General features: G+C 38.5%; 1 protein-coding gene across 1 annotated transcript in view; it reads right to left on the bottom strand.

The window, feature by feature from the left end:
* The window catches only part of LOC133607275 (uncharacterized), a 116555-nt gene that overhangs the window by 80026 nt on the left and 16939 nt on the right, over window positions 1-19590 (bottom strand). The window contains exon 2 of the mRNA XM_061961761.1: window positions 9719-9893. Coding sequence (XP_061817745.1) covers window positions 9719-9774 — 56 coding nt within the window. The 5' untranslated portion in view covers window positions 9775-9893. The remainder of the gene's footprint in view (window positions 1-9718; window positions 9894-19590) is intronic.

Genomic DNA, 19590 nt, shown 5'->3' with positions numbered 1-19590 from the left:
ATTCAACATTATTGTCTTTGAGGTCCCAAATGTGTTTGCTGAGTTCTGTGGTATTCCGCAGGTTTTGGTTCCTGAAAGAAGCCTTGTGATTGTTCCATCTGGTTTTAAACTCTCCCTCGGTTAATCCTACATATGTGTCGGATGTGTTAATGTCCTTGCGTGTTACCTTAGATTGGTAAACAACTGATGTTTGTAAGCACCCACCGTTGAGAGGGCAATCAGGTTTCTTGCGGCAGTTGCAGCCTTTGCTGGTTTTGGGGTCGCTCTGTCCGGGGGCTGACGGCTCATTTGCAATTGTTTTGTTGTGGTTTGAGATAATTTGTCGTATATTGTTCATACAGCTGTAGCTCAATTTAATGTTGTTCTTGTTGAATACTTTTCTTAGGGTGTTGCCTTTGGGGAAGTGTTTGTCAATCAGACTGAGGAATTTGTGGCCAATGTTAGTTGAGACGTTTTTGCTGTATGGGGGGTTGTACCAGATGATGTTGTTTCGTTTTCTGTTCTTTTTTGGTTGGTTTCCTGGCGTGGGTTCATAGGTGAGGGTGAAATTGTATCCGCTTTCATCAAGGGCTTTTTGGTACGGGGGGGGGTTGCTTGGTCAAATTCAGCTTTGCTAGATGACAGCATCGATAGCCTTTTATTAATTCCGGTAGGTATTCTTTTCGTGGTGGTGGGTGGGTGGTTGCTGTCATGGTGCACGTATTGGAGTGTTGTGTTGGATTTCGTGAATGGTTGGTAGCTGTTATTTCTCAGGTTGAAAGTGACGTCGAGGAAGTTGACGGTTTGCTTGTTGGCTTCAATCGTGATCCGTAGGCCGTTCTCTTTGAAAATTTGGCATATGCGCTTCTTGGTATTCTCGCTGCTCCTTGGCGAGGCGCGACACACTGCCAGTCCGTCATCACGGTAAATACCAAGGTTCAGGTTGAGGCTAGCAAGCTGGGAGAGGAGGAAACTCCCAACGAGTTCACACGTTTCTGCTCCGTCAAAACTTCCCATAGTGACGTCAAATGTTGAGTTGTTCTTTTTTTGCCATGGTGTACTGTTGTGGATGAGTATGGAGTTTTTTGCGTGGATGATGATGTTTCTTTCGTTACCTGTGATTGAGTCGTAGTCTGAGGCGAAGTCTAGTGCTTGAGTCAGTAGGTCTTGCGTGATGGAAGGGTAAAATTCTTCGATATCGAAGGAGATAAAGTTGTGCTGTTGTTTGTCTTGGATGTTGTTGAACCATTTGATTACTGCTGCTGTATTTCTCCATTGGTTGAGTGGTGTTTTGTCCTTGATTTTTGTGTTGACTCTGTCCAGGATTATTTTGCTGATTTTTCCTATTTCAGATTTAGTTGGGTTTATTAGTCGGCATGTTGGGTTATTTGCGAAGTTGGGTTTGTGGTCCTTCAATGTGATGAAGGCTTCCTTGTTGGCTGTGGCGTCCACCCTGTCCTCAATGTCCAGTTCAGCCGCGATCCTTTTATTTTCCAGGTGGATGTTCTGTAAAGTGTTGGGTTGTGCTTTTTTGTATGATTTGGTGATGCTTCTGTCCAGTAAGGTGTTATGTTCTGGTATGTCCATTCTGTAGAAGTTTGTGGTTTTATCGGCAGCTATGATGAGGTTGTTTACTTTCTTGATGCGCTCCTTGTCATTTTTCAGCTTGGTGAGGAGTGGGTTGCGGACTGGCTTGAATTTGACTGATTGTATCATTTTGAGCATGTCGTTCTCAAAATCCTTTAGTTCCTCAACTGTGGGTGGGTTCTTGGTAGATTTGAATCCGTAAGTTTTCTTTTGCGTTCCTTTTGTTTCAGGGTGGAGGAAAAAATGTGCTTTCCACCGCATCCTTCTTAGGAAGTGTTCCGTCTTTTCTATGAGCCTTAGCCTGTAGTCATTCTGCGCGGGTATGGGAATGTCCTTCGTGTAGTAGTCGATGTTGAATTTTTCCATTTCTGATCGTCGTACAGTGCTCAACAAATGTCAATTTGGAGCGGAATATATGTCTTAATAAGGTTATCCAAAAAATAGTGCTCGATACCGTAGTAGAGCGTAATATATGTATGTGTAGGAAAAAAATCACAAGACTACTTCATCTCTCTAAATTGAGCTACAGCTGTATGAACAATATACGACAAATTATCTCAAACCACAACAAAACAATTGCAAATGAGCCGTCAGCCCCCGGACAGAGCGACCCCAAAACCAGCAAAGGCTGCAACTGCCGCAAGAAACCTGATTGCCCTCTCAACGGTGGGTGCTTACAAACATCAGTTGTTTACCAATCTAAGGTAACACGCAAGGACATTAACACATCCGACACATATGTAGGATTAACCGAGGGAGAGTTTAAAACCAGATGGAACAATCACAAGGCTTCTTTCAGGAACCAAAACCTGCGGAATACCACAGAACTCAGCAAACACATTTGGGAACTCAAAGACAATAATGTTGAATATTCAATAACATGGCAAATTCTTGCATCCAGCACACCTTACAATAGTGGTAATAAAAGATGCAACCTATGCTTGAAAGAGAAACTGTTTATTATATACCGTCCAGACCTGTCATCCCTCAACAAGCGCAGCGAAATTGTATCAGCATGCCACCACAGACGGAAACACCTCCTAGGTAACACATGAGCCAATCACCACGCCCCTACGCCAGCCTGTACCCACCCACTCTGTGCCCTATATAAACCATGGTATGTGAATGCTCCCATTAAAATCTCCTGATGATTGAGGGAACCCCTCATGAAACAGGCCTGTAGAGATGAAGTAGTCTTGTGATTTTTTTCCTACACATACATATATTGCGCTCTACTACGGTATCGAGCACTATTTTTTGGATAACCTTATTAAGACATATATTCCGCTCCAAATTGACATTTGTTGAGCACTGTACGACGATCAGAAATGGAAAAATTCAACATCGACTACTCCACGAAGAACATTCCCATACCCGCGCAGAATGACTACAGGCTAAGGCTCATAGAAAAGACGGAACACTTCCTAAGAAGGATGCGGTGGAAAGCATATTTTTTCCTCCACCCTGAAACAAAAGGAACGCAAAAGAAAACTTACGGATTTAAATCTACCAAGAACCCACCCACAGTTGAGGAACTAAAGGATTTTGAGAACGACATGCTCAAAATGATACAATCAGTCAAATTCAAGCCAGTCCGCAACCCACTCCTCACCAAGCTGAAAAATGACAAGGAGCGCATCAAGAAAGTAAACAACCTCATCATAGCTGCCGATAAAACCACAAACTTCTACAGAATGGACATACCAGAACATAACACCTTACTGGACAGAAGCATCACCAAATCATACAAAAAAGCACAACCCAACACTTTACAGAACATCCACCTGGAAAATAAAAGGATCGCGGCTGAACTGGACATTGAGGACAGGGTGGACGCCACAGCCAACAAGGAAGCCTTCATCACATTGAAGGACCACAAACCCAACTTCGCAAATAACCCAACATGCCGACTAATAAACCCAACTAAATCTGAAATAGGAAAAATCAGCTAAATAATCCTGGACAGAGTCAACACAAAAATCAAGGACAAAACACCACTCAACCAATGGAGAAATACAGCAGCAGTAATCAAATGGTTCAACAACATCCAAGACAAACAACAGCACAACTTTATCTCCTTCGATATCAAAGAATTTTACCCTTCCATCACGCAAGACCTACTGACTCAAGCACTAGACTTCGCCTCAGACTACGACTCAATCACAGGTAACGAAAGAAACATCATCATCCACGCAAAAAACTCCATACTCATCCACAACAGTACACCATGGCAAAAAAAGAACAACTCAACATTTGACGTCACTATGGGAAGTTTTGACGGAGCAGAAACGTGTGAACTCGTTGGGAGTTTCCTCCTCTCCCAGCTTGCTAGCCTCAACCTGAACCTTGGTATTTACCGTGATGACGGACTGGCAGTGTGTCGCGCCTCGCCAAGGAGCAGCGAGAATACCAAGAAGCGCATATGCCAAATTTTCAAAGAGAACGGCCTACGGATCACGATTGAAGCCAACAAGCAAACCGTCAACTTCCTCGACGTCACTTTCAACCTGAGAAATAACAGCTACCAACCATTCACGAAATCCAACACAACACTCCAATACGTGCACCATGACAGCAACCACCCACCCACCACCACGAAAAGAATACCTACCGGAATTAATAAAAGGCTATCGATGCTGTCATCTAGCAAAGCTGAATTTGACCAAGCAACCCCCCCCCGTACCAAAAAGCCCTTGATGAAAGCGGATACAATTTCACCCTCACCTATGAACCCACGCCAGGAAACCAACCAAAAAAGAACAGAAAACGAAACAACATCATCTGGTACAACCCCCCATACAGCAAAAACGTCTCAACTAACATTGGCCACAAATTCCTCAGTCTGATTGACAAACACTTCCCCAAAGGCAACACCCTAAGAAAAGTATTCAACAAGAACAACATTAAATTGAGCTACAGCTGTATGAACAATATACGACAAATTATCTCAAACCACAACAAAACAATTGCAAATGAGCCGTCAGCCCCCGGACAGAGCGACCCCAAAACCAGCAAAGGCTGCAACTGCCGCAAGAAACCTGATTGCCCTCTCAACGGTGGGTGCTTACAAACATCAGTTGTTTACCAATCTAAGGTAACACGCAAGGACATTAACACATCCGACACATATGTAGGATTAACCGAGGGAGAGTTTAAAACCAGATGGAACAATCACAAGGCTTCTTTCAGGAACCAAAACCTGCGGAATACCACAGAACTCAGCAAACACATTTGGGACCTCAAAGACAATAATGTTGAATATTCAATAACATGGCAAATTCTTGCATCCAGCACACCTTACAATAGTGGTAATAAAAGATGCAACCTATGCTTGAAAGAGAAACTGTTTATTATATACCGTCCAGACCTGTCATCCCTCAACAAGCGCAGCGAAATTGTATCAGCATGCCGCCACAGACGGAAACACCTCCTAGGTAACACATGAGCCAATCACCACGCCCCTACGCCAGCCTGTACCCACCCACTCTGTGCCCTATATAAACCATGGTATGTGAATGCTCCCATTAAAATCTCCTGATGATTGAGGGAACCCCTCATGAAACAGGCCTGTAGAGATGAAGTAGTCTTGTGATTTTTTTCCTACACATACATATATTGCGCTCTACTACGGTATCGAGCACTATTTTTTGGATAACCTTATTAAGACACATATATATATATATATATATATATATATATATATATATATATATATATATATATATATATATATATATATATATATATATATATATATATATATATATGTGTGTATACATGTATGTGTGTATATAAATATGTGACTTCAAACTTGACACCTCATTGGCTGGTTCTGGGACAGGATCGATTGATTCAGTCTTAATTCACCGGATGTGAGTTTTGCTTTTTTCAGCGCAAAATTTTTTTACACTGAATTTTTTGACACTGAAATTTTCAACACTTAATTTTCCTACGCTGAATTTGTATATACTGATTTCTTTTTAAACACAAGCATTTTGCTAACAGATTTGTTTTCAATTAAATTGTCAGAATAATTTGATTATAATTTGAATTTAAACGCAAAAAATTCAGTTACATAAACTCAGTGTCAAAAAAAGCTTCCATAATGAAGACATAAATTAACCTCCATCTGTCTTCCTCCCACCTCCAAAGACATGCACCTGGGGATAGGTTGATTGGCAACACTAAATGGTCCCTAGTGTGTGAATGTGAGTGTGAATGTTGTCTGTCTATTTGTGTTGGCCCTGTGATGAGGTGGGGACTTGTCCAGGGTGTACACCTTACACCCGAATGAAGCTGGGATAGGCTCCAGCACCCCGTGACCCCGAGAGGGACAAGCGGTAGAAAATGGATGGATGGATGGACAACACTGGTGACCCCAACGCTTCACTGAACGCATTCAGTGAATTCGATCGACCATGACGGCGAATGCGGTGTCACTGAAGAAGCTGCCTGAGCTCTGGGAATCTTCCGCGACTGCACGGTTTGCCCAGGCTGAAGCACAGTTCGCGTTTGGTGGAATTACCGAGGACGACACAAAGTTCTATTGTGTTGTTTCCTCCCTTGGGAGTTCTACTGCGACCAGAGTGGTTAACGTCTTTGCACATCCACCAGAGGTGGACAAGTATCTCACACTAAAGGCTCACCTCTTAAAGACATCGGGCCCCATTCAGCAACCGTTCTTAAGAACCAATTTTGTTCTTAGGCCCACTTACAAAGTTTTTAAGGAGATTTTTGTATTCACCAATGTTTTCTTAGCTGGGATTTGTTCGTAGGTAAGAACAAAATATGCGAGTGCTTCAGAGCACTCTTAGGGTGGCTTATTTGTTCTTAAGTGTGACAAGTTCCCTTACTTCTATTGTCTAATGTTAAATTAATATCATAGATAGATAGATAGATAGATAGATAGATAGATAGATAGATAGATAGATAGATAGATTAACAATTCCCTTGGGGAAACTCAAGTATCTCTCGTAGCACACATAATAAAAGACGTACATATTATACACAGAATACAAACAATAAAACCAGACTAAATTAAAGATAATAGGACACTGGTTCTGTCTAAAATACACAGAATAAAAAATAGATACGTCTGGCCTCAATGGAGTCTCAATGATGATCAGTGGCCTTTGCTGTTCAAATTTCTATTAAACATTCTAATGGCTGTCGAGACAAAGGAACTCCTGTATCGTTGAGTCCTAGAGCGCAGAGAAATGAGCCCCCCGCTTCGGCTGCTGCTCTGGTCTGCCAGGATGCAATGGACGGCGTGATTAATATTCTCCCATATGGCTTGCAGTTTGTCCCTCCTTCGATTTTCAATTTAAGTGTCCAGCATGTTCAACACTCTCTTCATCAGCCTGTCCAGCCGTCTAGTGTCTCTTACTGTAATGTTGCCACCACACCTCCAAAAGTCAGGATGCTACCAACCACAGACAGCATCTCTGTGCAAACATTAAAAGACCTGAGCCTCCGTAAGAAGAAAAGCCTGTTCTGGCTCTTCTAAGAGAGTGCCTCTGTGTTTACGGACCACACCAGGTTGTTGTCCATACGCACACCAAGATATTTATAAACCTGGACGATGGCTTACTCTATCGAAAGCCAATGACCATCTCGTTGGTCTTACTAAAGTTCAGGAGCAATCCATTCCTCTCAGTCCAGTCCCAAAAGTCTCTGTGCTCCGTACACCGTGTTTTGTTGCAGGTGTACACAAAAATTAACAAAAGGGGTTCAAGATTAAGTTTCCCTCGGAGAACGATCTACTGTTCATCTGTAAAGAATGTGAGGGTGAAGCCCAAACATTAATTTTTAGTTCAGTCCGATCAAACTTTTTCATTCCGACCCCTTAATTATCCTGTAAACACCTGCACCGGTCTTTGAAATGAAATCTAGGCTTTGTTTCACTGGTGAAGGAGAAATATGTTAATCTCCATTCACCAGCTTCTGTTAAATTCTGTCCATCTGTGCTGCCGTTTGAAGTGAAGCGCTTACGGAACAACAAAACCCAGAAGGGAACTTAAGTAGTTGTGGGATACTAGAATGTTGTAAAGCTAACAATTGACATACTGTAATTACACAGGGAGCTTTTACTGGGGAGGTAGCGAGTGTTTGGCTTTGATAATAATTCATAAAAATGATATTAATAACAACAATAATAATACAACTAGAAAAGCCCCCGGAGAGAGCAGACCTCCACCAGGCTTTATCTCCCAGTAAGTTAACAAAAAAGTCCTGAGTCTAGACGGTGATCCAGATCACTCCCAAAATATAATCACTTGGTCCTTATTCGCTGTCTGACATTTCCTGAAAGTTTAATAAACCTGTATCCATAACCTTGTGAGCTATCTATAGCAGAATAAAATAAATACAGTGAACCCTCTTGTCAGTCATACGGTGGGGGGTGGGACCACAAGCATAAAAATGCACAGAAGGTGAAGCTCGTAACCCCTTTCTGACATTTCCTTAAAGTATTATCAAAATGTGCCCATACATTTTTTAGTTATTTATTTGAATTACTTTGCTAACTAGCTAACTATCACCTATGTTTATTTTCACAACAATGTGTGTATTTTTTGTTGTGTTGTTCATATTGTGATATGTATATATTGTCATATTGTTTAGAAACTTGCACACAAGGCCCAGCTGTGCTGAACTGGGCATTTATTGTCACACTATTAACTACAAACCCCGTTTCCATATGAGTTGGGAAATTGTGTTAGATGTAAATATAAACGGAAGACAATGATTTGCAAATCATTTTCAACCCATATTCAGTTGAATATGCTACAAAGACAACATATTTGATGTTCAAACTGATAAACATTTTTTTTTGCAAATAATCATTAACTTTAGAATTTGATGCCAGCAACACGTGACAAAGAAGTTGGGAAAGGTGGCAATAAATACTGATAAAGTTGAGAAATGCTCATCAAACACTTATTTGCCCTTTCCCAAGTACTTTGGCACGTGTTGCAGCCATGAAATTCTAAGTTAATTATTATTTGCAAAAAAATAGATAAAGTTTATGAATTTGAACATCAAATATGTTGTCTTTGTAGTGCATTCAATTGAATGTGGGTTGAAAAGGATTTGCAAATCATTGTATTTCGTTTATATTTACATCTAACACAATTTCCCAACTCATATGGAAACGGGGTTTGTAGATCCACTCGACGTCCATTGCCCGGGGTAAGAAGGGGGGGCACATCTGTGGTCCCCTCCAAGTTTTCTCATTGTATCCCATTGGGTTTACTTTTTTCTTGCCCTGATGTGGGATCTGAGCCAATGATGGCGTTGTGGCTTGTGCAGCCCTTTGAGACACTTGTGATTAAGGGCTATATAAATAAACTGATATATATTCGGTTTGCTGTCATTGTTTTTACATTCTATTTGCAGTAAAGGCACACAGTCTATTCTATTTTCTATTTATATCTCCCTGTTAACCTATGCTATTCATAACTAACTCTGTTTATTCTACTTAATTAGACTTAGACAAACTTTATTGATCCACAAGGAAAATTGTTCCACACAGCAGCTCAGTTACAAAGGATGGAAAGGATAATGCAGGTATAAAGTAGACAAAAAATGTACCATAGTAGCAATATAAAATATAAAATATATGTAATATTTACATACGATATATTTACATATAATATACATATTATCAAGTACATAACAGTTATTGTGGTAATCATTGGTCTATATCTGGGACCTCAGGTACTAAAGTATTGTCATCGTATGTGTCTTATGTGTACAACAATAAAGTTCCTTCAATCCCGTATGCAATTCCACTGAGACGAAAAAAAGTTTTTGGACACAGGAAGACTTTGAAGGATTATAATGAGATCCAAAATAAATGTTTATTTTGCATTATTGATTTAATTTTATTTTGCCCAAACAATAAATATTTGTAATACTGTCTTGTATTGTTGTTTATATACAGTATGGTTGACAACTAAACTAAAAAATTATGTTTTATATGTCTTATTTGCCTGAAACTATTGCCGTTTGATAATCATCAACAAATTAAATAAATGATCAATATCAGTTGGTTATCAGTATTGGCAATACTGAATAAGACCAATGCCAAAATGTATCCTGATACAAACTGTAGCATGCATGCTAACGTGTAGAGGATGACAAAAGTACTCACTTCCAGCAGACAAGATGATCTCCAGAAAGAATTTCCATGATGTTCTGCTCTTCCATCTTTCTGTCCTCAAACACCTCAAAGGTCCTTCTTCAGCTCCACGGTCGTTACTGTAGTTAGTGTTGGTGTTGCAGGAGCTTGGTTTGCAGCAAAAACCTCGGACCACTTTCTTCACCTGCTGGAAAACAAACTCAACTTTAGAGCATAGATCCCAAACTCACGGCCCGGGGGCCATTTGTGGCACGCAAGAGGATATTTTGCGGCCCCCACCGTAATGAGAAAGCTGAATGTTAGTGCGGCTTGCGAGTTTTAAAAGTGGCCCTTTACAGTGTTGTGTACAGAGCTGAACTAATCTACCAATCACCGTGGGGTATAAGGCTCTCGGGGGTGGGACATGGACCGGGCTTGATGCAAGCAGAGAAACATTTGCTCTTCTCTGACAAAATAAATCAAAGTGATGCATACCTGGCGGAGTAAAAGAAAAGTAAGGAACTTAATGTAGCCTATTGTAGTCTGCAGTCACGTAGCGACGCCTGTTGTCTTATACATCTAATATGTTTTACATTATAATGTTATTAAATTAATAACAATAATAATTCAAACAATATTATATTAATATTCATTCTTAATTAGTTCATTTATTTTATATTTTGTGTTTAAAAAAATAAAAATAAACCTAAATTGAGTTTAAAGGCCTACTGAAACCCACTACTACCGACCACGCAATCTGATAGTTTATACATCAACGATGAAATCTTAACATTGCAACACATGCCAATGTGTAAAGTGCAGTTTTAAATATCGCGCAAAATATCCTGCTGAAAACGTCTCAGTATGATGACGTCTGCGCGTGACGTCACGGATTGTAGAGGACATTTTGGGACAGCATGGTGGCCAGCTATTAAGTCGTCTGTTTTCATCGCAAAATTCCACAGTATTCTGGACATCTGTGTTGGTGAATCTTTTGCAATTTGTTCAAGGAACAATGGAGACAGCAAAGAAGAAAGCTGTAGGTGGGAAGCGGTGTATTGCGGCAAGTGTTGTGCCGGATAACGCACCCCCGCCGTAGACTGCACCCCCTGACTGTTGTGCCGGATAACACAGCCGGTGTTTCATTGTTTACATTCCCGAAAGATGACAGTCAAGCTTTACCATTGGCCTGTGGAGAACTGGGACAACAGAGACTCTTACCAGGAGGACTTTAAGTTGGATACGTAGACACGGTACCGTGAGTATGCATGCATCTGCGGCTTCCAAACATTTGATCGCTTGCCCATACGTGCGTGCCGCTATGTGCATGTCACGTACGTAACTTTGGGGACTTTGGGGAAATATTTGTGCTGTATGAACTTTGGGGAGGTGAACGGTACTTTGGGCTGTGGGATTGAGTGTGTTGTGCAGGTGTTTGAGTTGTATTGGCAGGTTATATGGACGGGAGGAGGGAGATGTTTGTTATGCGGGATTAATTTGTGGCATATTAAATATAAGCCTGGTTGTGTTGTGGCTAATAGAGTATATATATGTCTTGGGTTTATTTACTGTTTTAGTCATTCCCAGCTGAATATCAGGTCCCACCCGCCTCTCACAGCATCTTCCCTATCTGAATCGCTCCCACTGCCCTCTAGTCCTTCACTCTCACTTTCCTCATCCACGAATCTTTCATCCTCGCTCAAATTAATGGGGAAATCGTCGCTTTCTCGGTCCGCTCTCGCTGCTGGTGGCCATGATTGTAAACAATGTGCGGATGTGAGGAGCTCCACAACCTGTGACGTCACGCTACTCGTCTGCTACTTCCGGTACAGGCAAGGCTTTTTTATCAGCGACCAAAAGTTGCGAACTTTATCGTCAATGTTCTCTACTAAATCCTTTCAGCAAAAATATGGCAATATCGCGAAATGATCAACTATGACACATAGAATGGACCTGCTATCCCCGTTTGAATAAGAAAATTGCATTTCAGTAGGCCTTTAAGACCCCTTTTTTAGAGCCTTCCTCACATGATGTAACATGTACATGTTTAATACTTTTAAATTGTGTCTAATACTAATAATATTTATACAGTTTGATCGTGTTTCCAACCTTTTCAAACCATTTAATACCCTGTATGGTAAAGATGTAATGATAATGATGATGCAATTCTAATAATGTTGGCCTCATGATAATGTTGGTGTGATGATAATAGTAACAACTGTGTAATGATAAAGTTGCTGTAATGAGAATGATAGTGTGATGATAAGGTGTTCAAAAATGTATTAATATTGACGTGGGTTCCCTCCGGGTACTCCGGCTTTGGGGATAGGTTGATTGGCAACACTAAATTGGTGTGTGAATGTGAGTGTGAATGTTGTCTGTCTATCTGTGTTGGCCCTGCGATGAGGTGGAGGTGGCGACTTGTCCAGGGTGCACCCCCCCTTACGCCCATGCTTCAGCTGGGATAGGCTCCAGCCCCCATGACCTCGAGAGGATGGTGTATCGATAATAATAATGTTGGTGTAATGATTATAATGGTTTATTGATAATGTTGATGTCATGATAAGGATAATATAATGGTAATAGTGTCGGTGTACTGATAATAAAGTTGGTGCAATAATAATAACATTGGTGGCATGATAATAACAATTTAATGATTGATACGCATACACGCATGCCTTTTGTGGCAGAGGTCGAGTTAGTAAACAAAAAAATAAATTAAATCCTCAAATGAATGTCTTGCTATGAGAAATACAATTCATTTGTTTCATTTTGTTACATTGCACAAAAACAATAATTATTGAACAATTTGTTTACCATGTGTTCATATTACTCCAAAACATGCATCTAATTAAATTTAGGTTCAAATTGTAGTAGAAACCTTTCAAGAAAATTAACCACCATTTTTATTGGCCGACGAAGTATATATAAAGTTAGTTCTATGCATCCATTTTCTACCGCTTGTCCCTTTTTGGGTTCACACTCACATTCACACACTAGGGCCAATTTAGTGTTGCCAATCAACCTATCCCCAGGTGCATGTCTTTGGAGGTGGGAGGAAGCCGGAGTACCCGGAGGGAACCCACGCAGTCACGGGGAGAACATGCAAACTCCACACAGAAAGTTATTATGTATATTTAAATTTTTTGGCATGACTTTGGTCAGAAGTGTTTTCAGGCGACGGAAAAGCTCAGTTATCTGACTGCGTGTAAACAAAGTGATAAGATGAACTAACATTGCAATAAATAGATGTTGGCCAAGCAGTGAGATGTTTGGCAGGTGTAATTCAAACAGTTAGTAACCGTAGAGACGACAATAAATACGCTGTGTTTGTTGAAGACGTGTAGAAAAAGTGCTGCTGACGCACTCAGGCAGTTATTGAGAGTCTTGCCCAATCTGCTGAAAGTGGGTGGAGTCAGAAGAACCGGACTTCCGCCAAGGCAGTACAGATACTGGCACACGGGTGAAGGAAGGACAATGTGTACTTTTGTATCGTCAAAACGCCTCTCACTTTTCGCACACATTAAGTAATGTGCCTTGGGAATTTAAAAAAAACAAAATATTCTACACTAAAAACCACAAAAATACATCATATATAACACTGAAAATCAAATAAATACATAATATTTTACACTAAAAAACACAAAAATACATCATAATTACCAGTGAAAACCACAAAAATATGTAACATTTTACACTGATGAACACAAAAAGGCATATTTAACACTGTAAACCACATATACTTAATATTTATTACTGAAAACCACAAAAATACATCATACTTAACACTGAAATACAAAAAGATAGATAATATACAACACTATAAAACCACATAAATACATTATATTTTACACTGAAAACCACAAGAAAAACATAATATTTAACACTGAAAACTACAAAAATACAAATACATTATATTTTACACTAAAAAACAAACATATAACATGTATAGCTCGATTGGTAGAGCGGTCGTGCCAGCAACTTCAGGGTTCCAGGTTCGATCCCCGCTTCTGCCATCCTAGTCACTGCTGTTGTGTCTTTGGGCAAGACTCTTTACCCACCTGCTCCCAGTGCCACCCACACTGGTTTAAATGTAACTTAGATATTGGGTTTCACTATGTAAAGCGCTTTGAGTCACTAGAGAAAAGCGCTATATAAATATAATTCACTTCACTTCATGTTTACCAGTGAAAACCACAAAAATACGTAACTGATGAACACAAAAATGCATATTTAACACTGTTGACCACATATGCTTAATATGTATTACTAAAAACCACAAAAATACATCATACTTAACTCTGAAAACCAAAAAATAGATAATATTGGACACTGCAAAACCACAAAAATACATTATATTTTACACTGAAAACCACAAAAAAATAATACTTAACACTGAAAACCACAAAAATACAAATACATTATATTTTACACTAAAAAACACAAAAATACATCATAGTTACCAGTGAAAACCACAAAAATACCTAACATTTTACACTGATGAACACAAAAATGCATATTTAACACTGTAAACCACATATACTTAATATTTGTTACTGAAAACCACGAAAATACATTAACACTGAAAACCAAAAACAAATTATATTTAACACTATAAAACCACAGAAATACATTATATTTTACACTGAAAACCACAAAAAAAAACCATAATATTTAACACTGAAAACCACAAAAATACATTATATCTCACACTGAAAAACACCAAAATAGAAAATATTTTATAGAGGGCTCTGTCTCGCAAGATCAATCCTGTCAACATTTTCCAGCAGGAAGATGCTTTGACAAGACGTGATGTTGCATAACTACATGCTTTGTAAGTACAATGTGTATTTGTAATTGCTCCTTCATGTGTAAAACTCCACATAAAATGCATTTAATAACTGTGAGAGGAATGTTTATCGGGTTTAGATCAGGGATCTCCCCCGTTGAAGAGTCCCAGTTTAGACTTTAAATTTTTTTTTACGGCTTTATGTTTGACAGTTTTTCACTATTTATGAATCCTCAGTGGGAATCTTTAAATGAATGTCCCACCAAGCAGCGAGTTTGTACTGTATGTAATGTACATTATAAATATGTACATATGCAGGACAGCATCAAAGCATTTCTCTGTTTCAAACATGGAGTTTGGAGTTGATGAGAAATGTTTTCAACGACAATCGAGTGACAACAGGAAAAAAGAAAAAGGCAGCAAATGGAAATTTTACAACAAATCGCAAACGTGCAACATGAGGATATGAGTCATATTTCAAACAAAGCAAAGTTTCCTGCAGGTGCTTATGGAATTTTACAATATGTAAAACACACAGCAGTCAGGTGACTTGTAACCTCATTTATTCAACTAAATGTGCTGCTTTTATTTATTAACACCAAATATGTTTCACGTGTTACAAATACTAAAACATACTTCAGATCAGTCATATTAGATTTAACTATCACAATATTATTAACTTTACCTCTCATACATGAACTGTACTCTGTTCTTCAGTGTGTGTGTGTGTGTGTGTGTGTGTGTGTGTGTGTGTGTGTGTGTGTGTGTGTGTGTGTGTGTGTGTGTGTGTGTATAAGCGATGATTGCAAATTCAAGCTAATTTAATAAATAGCATCAAAAGCTACATGCATGCAGTAAAATGTTACTATTTGTATTTTTTAAACAACTTATCTTTCGACTTAAAGAAATATTTAGAAATGCTTGTCATGTGACAGTCACGTGCCTTCTCAGCATATAAAAATATTAATGTGTCACGTAAACTAGTTTATTTTCCACTATTACAGTTAATTTTAAATCTATGTATTTTGTATATTCTAATACTTAAATAGTGTGTCAAATATTAAAATTCAATATATTCTTCAACCCAAAAAGGGAATAAGCGGTAGAAAATGGATGGATGGATATTTCTTCAATGAAAATATCAGCCTTTAGCATTACAATTGTTATGGAAAGTTAGACGTGACACCTGTCACAATATCGATAATGTTCATCATGTCAGTGTTTCAATAATGTTACATCAATATTTGTTGTTTTTTCATTTAAAAGTACATTTCGAAGGTCTTTTCTAATAATGAATACATTTACTTTGACCACAGCAACAACATTATTATTCATTTTTGTTATTATTATATACATTTTATTCATAAACACTTCTATGTGTCCATAATTTTACTTCATGCACAAATATTCTCGTGAATTACGGAGAAAAGTAATTCTACGTAGTTTCTTATTTTTATTTACTGATGTCAGTCCAAAAATGCCCAAGAGAGAATTTAAAAGTCCAGGTCTGAATATGTAATGATAAAGCATGTGTCAACATCAATATATTTAATAAATGAAGACACAGGTGAGAACCTAAACTTTTCCTTGATTATCATAAATATAGCAACCAATACGCGAGATACTGTATAATCAATTCAAGTCAACTTTTTGATCCTCACCACATGAAATTATATTACGACATGTGAAATGATATCACAACACTTGAAATGATATCACTACAAGTTAAGTGATATCATTAAACGTGAAAGTATATCACTATACTTAAAATCATACCATTACACTTGAAATAATATAATTGCACTCGAAATAACACCACCACGATATCACAACACTTGCAATGATATCACTACAAGTTAAGTGATATCACTAAACGTCAAATTATATCATTATTAGGGATGTCCGATAATGGCTTTTTGCTGATATACAATATTCCGATATTGTCCAACTCTTTATTACCGATACCGATATCGACCGATACCGATATCAACCGATATATGCAGTCGTGGAATGAACACATTAATATGCCTAATTTGGACAAACAGGTATGGTGAAGATAAGGTCCTTTTTAAAAATAATAATAAAATAAGATGAATAAATTAAAAACATTTTCTTGAATAAAAAAGAAAGTAAAACAATATAAAAACAGTTACATAGAAACTAGTAATTAATGAAAATTTGTAAAATTAACTGTTAAAGGTTAGTACTATTAGTGGACCAGCAGCACACACAATCATGTGTGCTTACGGACTGTATCCCTTGCAGACTGTATTGATATATATTGATATATAATGTAGGAACCAGAATATTAATAACAGAAAGAAACAACCCTTTTGTGTGAATGAGTGTAAATGGGGGAGGGAGGTTTTTTGGGTTGGTGCACTAGTTATAAGTGTATCTTGTGTTTTTTATGTTGATTTACTAATAAAAAAAAATAAATAAAAAAACGATACCGATAATAAAAAAAACAAACGATACCGATAATTTCCGATATTACATTTTAACGCATTTATCGGCCGATAATATTGGCAGGCCGATATTATCGGACATCCCTAATCACTATACTTAAAATCATACCAATGCACTTGAAATAATTTAATTGCACTCGAAATAACACCACCACGATATCACAACACTTGAAATGATATCACTACAAGTTAAGTGATATCACTAAACATCAAATTATGTCATTACACTTAAAATTATGTCATTGCACTTGATGTAACACCACTACAAGTGAAACAATATATAACTACACTTTAATCCATTTTTTTACCGCTTGTCCCTCTCGGGATCGCGGTGGTGGCTGGAGCCTATCCCAGCTGCACTCAGGGGTAAGGCACAAGTCGCCACCTCATCACAGGGCCAACACAGATAGACAAACAACAGTCACACTCACATTCACACACTGGGGCCAATTTAGTGTTGCCATGGTCTGTAAATTACAGCTTCTTTCAGTCTCTAACAAGCGTTTTTACAACCAGTTGTCACATTTTCAAGACACAATTAGCACAGCATCGGCCTTTCGGGGGCACACCATACACACATTTAATGTCCTTGCACACAATATGCAGTCAGTGAACACATTTCTACAATGCTCACATCTTGACAGGCAAGCTACATCTTACACACAACAATATTATGGATTGTTTTTGTATTATTTACGAATGTTAACACACAGCTTCCCACAATAGCAAAAACAATATTCTAAAGCTTGGATACAGTATAAAAACCTCTGCAATATCAGTTCAAAAGCAATATATATCTCAGCTGATAATAAACAATGGAATAATTGACACACGGCTGATTTATGTTGGGTAAAACAGCTAATTCCAGTCTGGTTTGGACTCAGTGACAGTGGTCAGCAAGACTTTGAGAAGTGATGTTTTTGGAAGAAAAAAAAAAGACAAACACTGCCATGTCTGGACGTGGAATAAGGGAGAAGAGCAAGGGGCCCAAGGAGAGGCCCAGGTAGAGGTGTAAGAATGCGTGGTGGTGGCGTTCTAAGGGCTGCAAGAACAGTAGTCAGTGATGTAATCGGTGCCATTATCATTGAGCGTGTAATCAACCACAGTCTTTCACTAAGAGAGGCCAGTGAGAGAGTGCAGCACAATTTGATGCGGCCAACGGTTGCCTCCATTACATGCATTTTACAACAAACCAACAAATAAGTACAGTACGGTATTGCATTCACATGGATTGTTTCTAATCTCACTTGACATGTCAATTAGGCCATAAAGTAATACATATTTTTTTTTTTTTTGCTGTTGTTGTTTTGTTCAGAATGCTGCTGTGTGTTTCATGAAAATGTTGTTCACTGTAAGCAATATTGTCCAACATTTTTCTGTTCTATCATATTGTAAACAGTATTTCTACTGATTTGCTTTTTACTGGAATGCTTTTGACTGTGAACATTCCGTGTGGACATGCAGTTCCCAACCAATAAATGGAGTGTAAAATGGTGGATTGCATGTTTTGCATGCGGATACTTGTAAAACTGAAACATAAAAGTCTATGCAGTTACTGTAATGTCAACAATAGTCAGTATGTGATTGCCTCTGATGACTGTATGCACCTTGTGAAGTGAAGACAAGTGTTATTCTTTGACAGGACAATTTCATTTTGAGACATTTTGGTAACGTCAGTGTGTGCAGAGAAAGAATAATTAGTATATACTGTCTTAGTATATATTGAACAAAATGTGTTATTGAGAAGAAAATGGTCTACTGCTAATTGTGTTTTGTAAGTGTAAGTCTGTGTTAAGAGTTTAGAAAATGTATTTGAAGTATGGGCGATTGAAAAAAACTGTAAGAGGCTTGAAATCTACCAGTAATAACTAGTTGATGTTTTATGGTCCCACACAAAAGGACAGTGCTACTGTTCTTCCTGCATGTACTAGTCTACAATGTGCGCTCGTAATCTTCCAGTAATAAGCAGTTGATGTCTTTTAAAGTCCCAGAGAAACGGCCTTAAACTCATTTTTATTGGTCTGCAGCAACTTGTAAAAAAATGTAATCATTATTAACGGGTTATTACACAAATTAGCTTTGTCAGCTGCAACACTAAGATAATATGTGTATGTTTTGTTGAGATATTTGATCATATGTTCCTTTATTTTAGAATATTTAATTTACAAAATGAATCAAAGTATGTGACAGTTACTGAAAACAGTTGGGACACTCCGAGTATCGCTGGGTTGCATATGATGTCAGATCTGTGTTTCTTCTACACAGCTGAATTCACGTGATGGTCAAGCAGCTTGAACGTAGCATTAAAACAAGTGAGAGTGAGTGTGGAGTGTGCTACACTCGCTGGTTGCTATGGCTAAATATAACTATGAAGACCTGGTTGTGCAAAGAAACTAACGTCATGTTAAAGGCCTACTGAAACCCACTACTACCGACCACGCAGTCTGTTAGTTTATACATCAATGATGAAATCTTAACATTGCAACACATGCCAATACGGCCGGGTTAGCTTACTAAAGTGCAATTTTAAATTTCGCGCAAAATATCCTGCTGAAAACGTCTCGGTATGATGACGTCTGCGCGTGACGTCACGGATTGTAGAGGACATTTTGGGACAGCATGGTGGTCAGCTATTAAGTCGTCTGTTT

The sequence above is a fragment of the Nerophis lumbriciformis genome, linkage group LG09 (assembly GCF_033978685.3).
Source record: "Nerophis lumbriciformis linkage group LG09, RoL_Nlum_v2.1, whole genome shotgun sequence".
Classification (NCBI taxonomy): Eukaryota; Metazoa; Chordata; class Actinopteri; order Syngnathiformes; family Syngnathidae; genus Nerophis; species Nerophis lumbriciformis.
The sequence above is the reverse complement of the archived record's forward strand: the minus strand, read 5'-3'. Positions and strand labels throughout refer to the sequence as shown.